The 10000-nt window shown below is 34.0% G+C and overlaps 1 protein-coding gene across 1 annotated transcript in view; it reads left to right on the forward strand.

Moving 5' to 3' along the window:
- LOC137641221 (glutamate receptor ionotropic, delta-2-like) overlaps positions 1 to 10000 on the forward strand; it is a 49844-nt gene that overhangs the window by 30441 nt on the left and 9403 nt on the right. The window contains exons 9-12 of the mRNA XM_068373657.1: positions 783 to 904; positions 1316 to 1547; positions 2020 to 2168; positions 7878 to 7967. Of these exons, the coding sequence (XP_068229758.1) occupies positions 783 to 904; positions 1316 to 1547; positions 2020 to 2168; positions 7878 to 7967 (593 nt within the window). The remainder of the gene's footprint in view (positions 1 to 782; positions 905 to 1315; positions 1548 to 2019; positions 2169 to 7877; positions 7968 to 10000) is intronic.

Raw genomic sequence — 10000 nt, forward strand, 5'->3', positions numbered from 1 at the left:
GTATACGTACGGTATCAGGATTGGAGGGCACGTGCCAGTTTAGGAAAGTATACGCACCAGTTTAGGAATGCACATAGCAATTTAGGAAAGTATACGTAACAGGTTAGGAATGCACGTACCAGTTTAGGAAAGTATACGTAGGCCTACCAGGTTAGGAGAATACACGTACCAGTTTAAGAGAGTACACGTACCAGTTTAGGAGAGTATACATACCAGTTTAGGAATGCACGTACCAGTTTAGGAAATTTCACGTATCAGTTTATGAGAGTACACGTACCAATTTAGGAGAGTACACGTATCAGTTTAGGACAGTACACGTACCAGTTTAGGAGAGTACACGTACAAGTTTAGGAAAGTATACATATCAGTTTAGGAGAGTTCACGTATCAGTTTAGGAGAGTACACGTACCAGTTTAGGAGCGTTCATGTATCAGTTTAGAAGAGTACACGTACCAGTTTAGGAGAATACACACGTATCAGTTTAGGAGAGTACATGTACCAGTTTAGGAGAGTACACGTATAAGTTTAGGAAAGTATACATACTAGTTTAGGAATGCACGTACCAGTTTAGGAAAGTATACGTAGCCTGCTACTTTAAGAGGCAGGCTATACGTACAAAGTTGCAGCTAAGACTAGGTCTAGAATTAGCATTGGCCTATGGGGTATAGCCTACTTGCATTAACCTATGCCAAGGTTTGGATGATTGCGTAGAGACTAGTCTTGAGTTAATTGTCCTAAAGTGAATGTAATGATATTATAACAATTATGCTATTCCAATTCAGATAAGCGAGAAGAAGCTGTTGATTTTACCTATCCATATTTCCACGAATCAACTACGCTGATAAGCCCTGCGCCGAAGAAGAGTCTGAAAACTTATGCCGTGTTCGCGTCATTTACATATGAGGTAAAATAGATTACGTCAGTGTGGTGGCCATTATAGACTTCTGATTTCAACCAGCAGGTCATAATGATATGCTAAGAAGACTTATGCTAATATACAAATGTTACCAATAGTGAAATAGTTATTCAAAATAATTCATATCTGTTATATAAATCTAATTTTTTTGACTGTTATATTTGTTACACTGTACAGTTTACTTGAGGTTAGCTAGTCCTACAACCGTAAATTTAGCACATACGAAAGATTTATTAGGTACAATTTGATAAAGGAACATACATCACGAATTTCAACCCCTGACAATTTTCCAATGCTCCAAAAAATATACCATAAGATATAATAAGTCTCTAAACTACGTCTCTTCCTCAACTTTTAAACAAAAACAGCAGTTATCACTTTCTTTTCATTTTTCGATAGGTTTGGATTTTATTGGTGTCAGTGATGTTAGTAGCAGGACCTATCCTGTGGTTGATTTTGTGGATAAGGAGAGTTTCCTTCGGCGAAATAGACGGAAAATGGCAATCTCTGGATGACATCAGCTTCACTTTGTTCAAGACGATGGTGATGCAAGTGGCATATTTTCCACCACCCAGCATACCCGTCAGATTGTTTTTCACGGGCTGGTACTTCTTCTGTCTTCTCGTCATATGTGAGTTGGATTTCATATTAGTGGTGTGATTAATTTTTCAGTGGGAATTTCAGTTCTTTTTTTTCTTAAATTTGAGTTCTAAGTTGTTACATGGTTCTAAAAAATTAAAAACGTCTATTGAAATATTTTTTTTTTCATCTCCGGGTGGAAAAATAATAATCTCCGTAGTCTATAACTTGTTGATACAGTTAGACATCTCAATAACTCTCATGAAATGTCCACAGTATTGAGAATGGGTCCCCTATTTAAATGATACCTCACACTCACTTTCACTCATTGTTATTATTTTATCAGTAAAACATAAACTGTAACAATGTGTTTCCGATCTTTCATGATATCTTTCTAAGCGTATTGAACACTAACCGTGTATTAATGACTACCAACTTAGCATCCCACTATTTTTTTGGGGGGGGGGGGGGGGCGTACGTTTCTTTTGATAAAAATTATAATATTAATGATTTTCTTTCCTCAGCCTTGTATTCTGACGTCATGATCTCCCATCTGGCCATTCCTTCGTACGAAAAACCTATAGACTCTCTGTGGGATCTACTGGACGCCATTGAACACCGCGGCTATATGACTGTCATCAGCTGCGGTTCCAACAACGAATTCCTCTTCAGTGTGAGTTAACGACCGAATTGTCTGCAACCTTTATTATTATTATTATTATTATTATTATTATTATTATTATTAAGATACAATCCTAGTGGGAAAAGCAGGATACTATTAGCCCAATGGCTCTAACAAGAAAAAATAACCCAATAAGGAAAGGAAATAAATAAATAAATAAATTACTAGCTACAACTCGGGACGGATATTGTTTGTGAGATCAGCAATGCCCCTTGTTGATGTCGCTCACTATCACGCAGTTCACTGTAATGTTGCTACATTTAACAGCATATTGAAGAAGGCTACATGATAGTAGCGTCTTTTCAATTGTAAACATTACCATGAAATTTGGCAGGAACAGAGAAACTGTGTTTCCCATCAATCGCTGAAAATTTCATTTGGATATGTTAATCATTCTAGGAACAATTAACTCCAACGCCAAAAATAATCCTTCAACCCATACCGAAATAAACGTTTGCTGCGGCTTTTTTTCAATGACAGATATCAACATAAAAATGGGTGTTGACAAAGTAAATATCCATCCCATAAATCCCTGAAAAATTCATTTAGATATGTAAAGTATTCTACGAGTAATTTACGCCGCCGCCGAAAATCAGCCTCCCGCGGATACCGTAGAATGGCTACTGTGAGTTTTCTATGGCAAGCATCAATACGAAAATTGGTATGAATGTAGTTCACATAACATTCATTAAACCGGGTGCAAATTATTTGGATATCTATAAAACTCTAGTAGTAATTTGCGGCTCCTCACTGATTTTTCAACTAAAAGTCGTCACTTACAAACAAAAGTGACAGTCAGGGCATGCCTATAGCAGGTATGAACATGAAAATTCCCATAAAAAAGCTTATATATATATATATATATATATATATATATATATATATATATATATATATATATGTATATATAATCCCTTGAAATTTAATTTGAATATAGTTATTGGTATAGGAGTTATTGACCCAGCCGCCGAAAATATTAGCTGCTCCCCCACACCCTCTCACCCCCATTTGAAATCCATGGCAATTATAAAAGTGAATGAGTCGGCTATGGGTTAAATGAGATATCTTCAAAAAGATTTTGGCGATTCATATAAGATAACTCGCTTCGTTCGCGACAAATGTTATTATTATGATTTTTATTATTATTAAACATAATGAGCATACTTTTGACGTGACTACCAAGTACTAAAGACTATAATGGCCACCTGTTAAAAAGGAGATGTAAGAAAAAATCACGTTGATGTAATACAAGTTTCTCTTAGTGGTCTGCCGAACTGGAGTTCAAACTCGTTTGTTTCTTGTATAGTGTCTGCAACCTCACCATCCTTGGGAATTAAGGATGGATGGGGAATGAGTAGAGGGTTGGGGGAGCCTATAAATCTACCTGCTGAATCATTAGCAGCCATTGCCTGTCCCTCCCTGGTCTTAACTTGATTGGACTTGAGCGCTGATTATATGTACTGTATATATGGCCAGTCTCTAGGACATTGTCACTGTCCCTTGCCTCTGCCATTCATGAGTGGCGTTTTAAACCTTTAAAAAAACCTTCAAACGTCCCAATCATCATTGGGGTAACCACTCGAAGGCAACCATTGTCGCTGTAACGCCAACTTGACATTCAAATGACAACGTCTTTTCCAGCGTAATTCTCTTCCTTCTTCTGTATCTCCATCTGCGTGAAGTCATCCACAGATTAGATTAAGAGAGAAAATTTCTTTTACTTTATCACGTTGAAAAAAGATTTTTTTTTTCAAGAGGGAAACGCTATGAAGTCATAAAAGTGTCTATTCAATGTTCTGGCTCATTGTTTCTTTTGTCCTTTCTGGTCTTTCTCTACAGATTTTCTTTTTTTCTCTCTCTCTCTTTTATTCTGTTTTCTCTCATCAATTTTCCCTCCTTTGTGTCACCTTTTTGTTCAAGCTTTTTCGACATCTTCTTTTGTTAACACTTCCATTTTCATAATATCACTATTCGTGCCATTTGTCTGTTCGTCTGTCTGCTTTTCTCCATTTCTAGAACTATTGCAAATGTTCCCAAATGGTTTATATTCTACTAAGAAGACCAATAAATTTATCAGAACCATTTATAAAAGAATGATTGCGTCAGAATTAGAAAGGACAAAGGAACTATTTAATTTCCAATCCAAACATTCAACAAGTTACACCCTTCAATTCACGATGACTTATGTAAAACAAAGGCAATGCATAAATGTTTATACATATATACACGCATATGTAAATGAAGCAGGGGAAGGAGGAAAAGATGAGAGATGGATGAACTAAGAAAATTTGTGGGTGTGGACTGACACAGAAAGACTATCACCAGTCGCAAGTGGAAGGACATGTCTGTAACTTTGTTCTGCAGTGGACTAATAACGGCTGATGATGATGATGATTATATATATATACTTATATATATATAAATATATATATATAAATATATATATATATATATATATATATATATATATATATATATATATAATATACAGTAGATATACATATATGAATATACATGGATATATATATATATATATATATATATATACATATATATATATATATATATATATATATATATATATATGTATATATATATGTATATATATACATATATATATATATATATATATATATATATATATATATATATATATATATGGATAAATATCAACACAACATCGTGTTCAAATAGAAATAAATTTCTACCTCATACTTGGGATCGAACGCTAGCCCCTTCTAATGAAAGGCCAGGTCGAAACCAACCATGCCACGAGAGCCCATAAAAGGAAATCTGAACCTGACGCTAATCCAGCTGTCCGAGGATTTACCCGGCGAGACATCAGTCTCTTACCAGCGAGTTTTACCTGATTTCCCCGGGCCACCACGTGACACAATTGGTAGTAATTCATTCAAATTACCCCTAATGAGTCAATATGGATAAATATCAACACAACATCGTGTTCAAATAGAAATAAATTTCTACCTCATACTTGGGATCGAACGCTAGCCCCTTCTAATGAAAGGCCAGGTCGAAACCAACCATGCCACGAGAGCCCATAAAAGGAAATCTGAACCTGACGCTAATCCAGCTGTCGGAGGATTTACCCGGCGAGACATCAGTCTCTTACCAGCGAGTTTTACCTGATTTCCCCGGGCCACCACGTGACACAATTGGTAGTAATTCATTCAAATTACCCCTAATGAGTCAATATGGATAAATATCAACACAACATCGTGTTCAAATAGAAATAAATTTCTACCTCATCGGTGGTAAGAGACTAATGTCTCGCCGGGTAAATCCTCGGACAGCTGGATTAGCGTCAGGTTCAGATTTCCTTTTATGGGCTCTCGTGGCATGGTTGGTTTCGACCTGGCCTTTCATTAGAAGGGGCTAGCGTTCGATCCCAAGTATGAGGTAGAAATTTATATATATATATATATATATACATGAACACACACACACATATATATATATATACATATATATATATATATATATATGAAAAATTGAGTATAAACTTGGCACCATAAGGGTCTCTCAGACGCAATTTATATGCTTATAAGCTCGGTATTCAGTATTTCATAAGCCTAACAGGAAAGAGAAAAAAAGAGGGAAGAAAAGGGGAATTTAATATCTTCGTGAAGAGAAAAGTTTCAGGTACTTGTTTTTATGACACTAGCATGGACTCTGGGTTCTTTGATGTCTATATAAAAAAAAAAGAAAAAAAAAAAGACGGTAAGTCTTATCATATTGTTTTATGGGCCCCAATAATTTTCAAGTCGTGCCTATCCTCCTCTGTCAAGGTTAGAGCTATGTATAGGTTTGAGGAAACATTGATATCGATTTTTTAATAAAATGGATGAACCAAAAATATTCATAAAAGAACGGGACTTTGAATATTATCCGTTTTAGATATAATTTCGAAAGAGTCTAGGCATTTCCTTCTTGAAATACATTGTAAAATTATATAGTATAGAAAATATCTTCATTTTGAGTGAATAAAATGTTAAATATGTCGGGCCAAGTGGTGTACTACATATTTTCTTTATAGCAAATAAGTAACATATTAATAGCGAGCTCCAATCTTTTGAAAAAAAAAAAATTCCATTCCAATGATAATTATTTCAAAGTAAAATGTATAAATACACGAAATAATCTGTATAACAAAACGGAAGGAAGATGTTAATCGATTGCAGGACCTCAGCCAACTGAAACTATTATTTTGTCCGATGGTCTTTGGAACACCAAACTCCTTCAAGTTGTATGTAATATACAATTAAAAATATACATTATATACAAATATACAAAATACACAAATGAAAATTGCTGGTTGCACTTCCTCGAAGATGAGAAAATTAGTGTCACTTAGTACGTAGAGAATTGCATCGTTGAGGAAATTCATGAAATTGTAAAAGCAAAAATTGAGTGGAGATTACCAAGAAAAGATAAATATTTCTTTCGGAAATGTTTGTAATCTGTTTTTATCCCAGACACTTACTACTAGACGACATTACGACATGAATCAATGTTGTTGTTCCAACAATGAAAACAATATCAGTAAAATTTCCCGAAACATTGGAAACTTCCTTAATGGCTTTTTGCCACTCCAATGGCTCTTTGCCAGCGCCATCATTAAATGTATAAGAGGCAGGAATGCGAAAGGTATTTGAGAGAGAATTTACGTTTCTAAAACCGGATCATTTGGCTGATATGACAAAACGGAATATTCAGAATATAATATCTTTATCAAAATTTCTTAGTCATATCGTCAAATTTCGGTTTCAGAAAGACTTGTGAACACAACATTTATAATTAAGTTTTGATTATTTTTTTTACATCGGTCTTGTGATCGAGCAAGTAAATCTTAATATGATATAGAACATCAATATCTTATTTAAAGACGATTTTGAGGTAAAAAGGGAGACCAAAGTTTTATAACTACTTGGTTTTTATTCTCACTCTTTTTGGTAAGATATGTTGTCTACTAAATATTTTCAATCTCAAATTTAACACTATTTTCCTTTAACATAATGAAATATTTTTCATTTTTTATTAGAGAGTTTGATATTTTCTTCTTAATGAAACAGAAGGTAAGAAAAGCCTTTGAAAATGATCAGTATCAATTGTTTATCAAGCTGAGATAGTTTTTTGTACCTTTACTTAATCACTAGATAATTACAATTTCATATTAATCTATAGCGTTTATTCTCATTTTGAATTAAACCTTTTAGTTTCTTAATTCATCTCAAATTGTATTCAATCCTCATTATATTTATAATCTTAAGATTCTCATGTATTGCAAGTTAAACCTTCGTTTATTTCTCATATGAATATCAGTGATATATTATCAAAATGTATCTAAATTACTTTCTTTAATCATAACCAAAACATAAAATTTGATTCTGCAAGCAGAAAATGTGACCATTAAATAATTACAAATTTTGCCAAATGAAGGCTCAACAGAAATGTCTAGTATAATAATTTTATCAATGCATGTTTTTTTTTTTTTGTCATTATTCTGGATACAAGAAAGCATTTCACTTTTTCACTTTGCTGGTCTTTCACGCTTTATTCTGAATTAATATCACACGTTTCAGTTAACTCATGACCCAATGACCCATGACATTCGTTGTGGTCACCCATCCAATTACAGACCAGACATAATGTTACTTTTCCTCTCCGATTTCTTGTTTGCAGAACACAGACCAAAAGATCTACAAAGATATTTGGACCAGGTTCGATCGGGAGAGAGGGTGTATCTTAACTTGGGACGAGGGCATGGACAAGGTATGTCTAATAGAGTATTGTTCGTTCATCGTTGATAAATCAGGCTACCATGTTATTACACATGCTGTAAGGTATCTTAGAAATTTGCTTCTAGCATATATGTATTATACTACTCTTTTGGAATTGACTCTTGGGCAGCATTTGGACAAAATGCCATTAGCATTAAACACATATAATCTTTAAAAACAATTATTTTCTTGTCTACACTGTGGCTGTTTCAAATGCAACAGAACATGTAATAAATAAAGGATATCAATTAGTAGGATAAAAGTATTGTTAATGAGGCTGCTTATGTTATGTTCTATTTACAATTTGAAAAACCCATAGTGTAAACAATAGATGCGTTTAATTTCTTTGATGAACTTTTCTTTCTCGAAGAAGCGTAAGAAGTCAGGAAGTCTCTTCATCCCCGTTAGTGGAAAGACTGTTGGGCGGGTTTTTATAATTTCCTACGTATAAATTAGCTTGGCTAGTGATGTAAGAACCTCCTGAAAACTCTATGTAGGGTGAATACTGAAAACTTACATGATGGTTGAATTCAAATACCGTAAGTTGAAGAGTAGCATGAAGGGAGTGTGTGTATCCCAAGGCAACGTCGATTCTCTGAAAGTTATGAAGTCGAGATTGACTGCTACAGTAGTTTCCAGTTTCGCGCTGAGTCACAATCTGGTCTGCTACTAGATTCTTATTCTTGACCTTAGGGATGAGGTTGCCATCCCTTGTGGCATTGCGGTAACTGCTGTTGTACAGTATGCAGCAAATGTGGTGATACTTTTTATATTTGTATTGGACACACCTTGTTCTTAAGTTGCCACTTAGTATCAAATCTTATATTTCTCATTAATTTTATTTTGTACAAACTAGAATTAAGGAAAAATTATTAATGTCTTTTTTTCGTTTCTAGAGCTGACAGAATAAGGTAATAGACGTTATTTAGAGCTTGGTAGTTTATAATTTGTGAAATATCAAGATGAAAAAAAAAAAAAACTTATTATTTTCATCCCGAACGAAGCCAAAGGCAACAAACTATAGACTCGACGAGTGAAATGGCGGCATTCCTATATCCACGCATAATCTGACGGAATTTATTTGAATAATTTCTCGGATAAGTAAAATTTAATATGATTTACCTTATTTTCCATATGGATTTCTTAAAATACACCAAAGTAACTAACAATCCAAGCAAGCACATATGCCCATACTTTTGAAGAGTTACAAGAGCACATTTCAACCCACACACATACACACACATACCCACACACACACACACACACACACACACACACATATATATATATGTATACATATAAATATGCATAAACAATATACATGTGTATATATGCATACAAACACACACACACTTATATATATATATATATATATATATATATATATATATATATATATATATATATATATATATATATATATATATGTGTGTGTGTGTGTGTGTCAGCAAACAGAGAAAAATAAAGCTATAAGATAGGTAAGAAAAAGTGAAGGAGCTACATAACCCAAGTAATACAGAGAGAGAGGAGAGGTTAAACTGGAACTTTAGGGAAAATATAGTCATTATGCAAGGAAGTAAATGCAGAGCGAAAGTTCAATTAAAAAATAGGCTCCAGAATAGGAAGGGAAAGTGGAGAGGTGGTGTATTAATAGGACACATCTTAAGAGTCCCTGAAGTCAGTATTTTGAAGATTTTCCTGCACTTTGAGGATATTAAACAGGCAGAGTAAAGTGCATGAGCAAAAACATTTAGTGCGTTTGCGAATGCCTTTGGAAGGAACTGTTGTGAGAGAGAATGAAAGCGTATTCTAGACAAAAAAAATTGATAAAAAATGCACCCAGAAAAATATTAAATGTGTATATAAAAACAAAGACATTGGAAAAATGAAAGTTAACATTGGTGGTAGGAGAATAAAACCAGTTGGTTTGTAGAGGTATTTGAAATTTGATACAATGGATACTGATATGATGAGAAAAGAGGTGACTCATAGAATAGGTAATAAATTGTGTGCAAAGGATTGAAT

The sequence above is a fragment of the Palaemon carinicauda genome, chromosome 5, assembly GCF_036898095.1.
Source record: "Palaemon carinicauda isolate YSFRI2023 chromosome 5, ASM3689809v2, whole genome shotgun sequence".
In the NCBI taxonomy this organism is placed as follows: domain Eukaryota; kingdom Metazoa; phylum Arthropoda; class Malacostraca; order Decapoda; family Palaemonidae; genus Palaemon; species Palaemon carinicauda.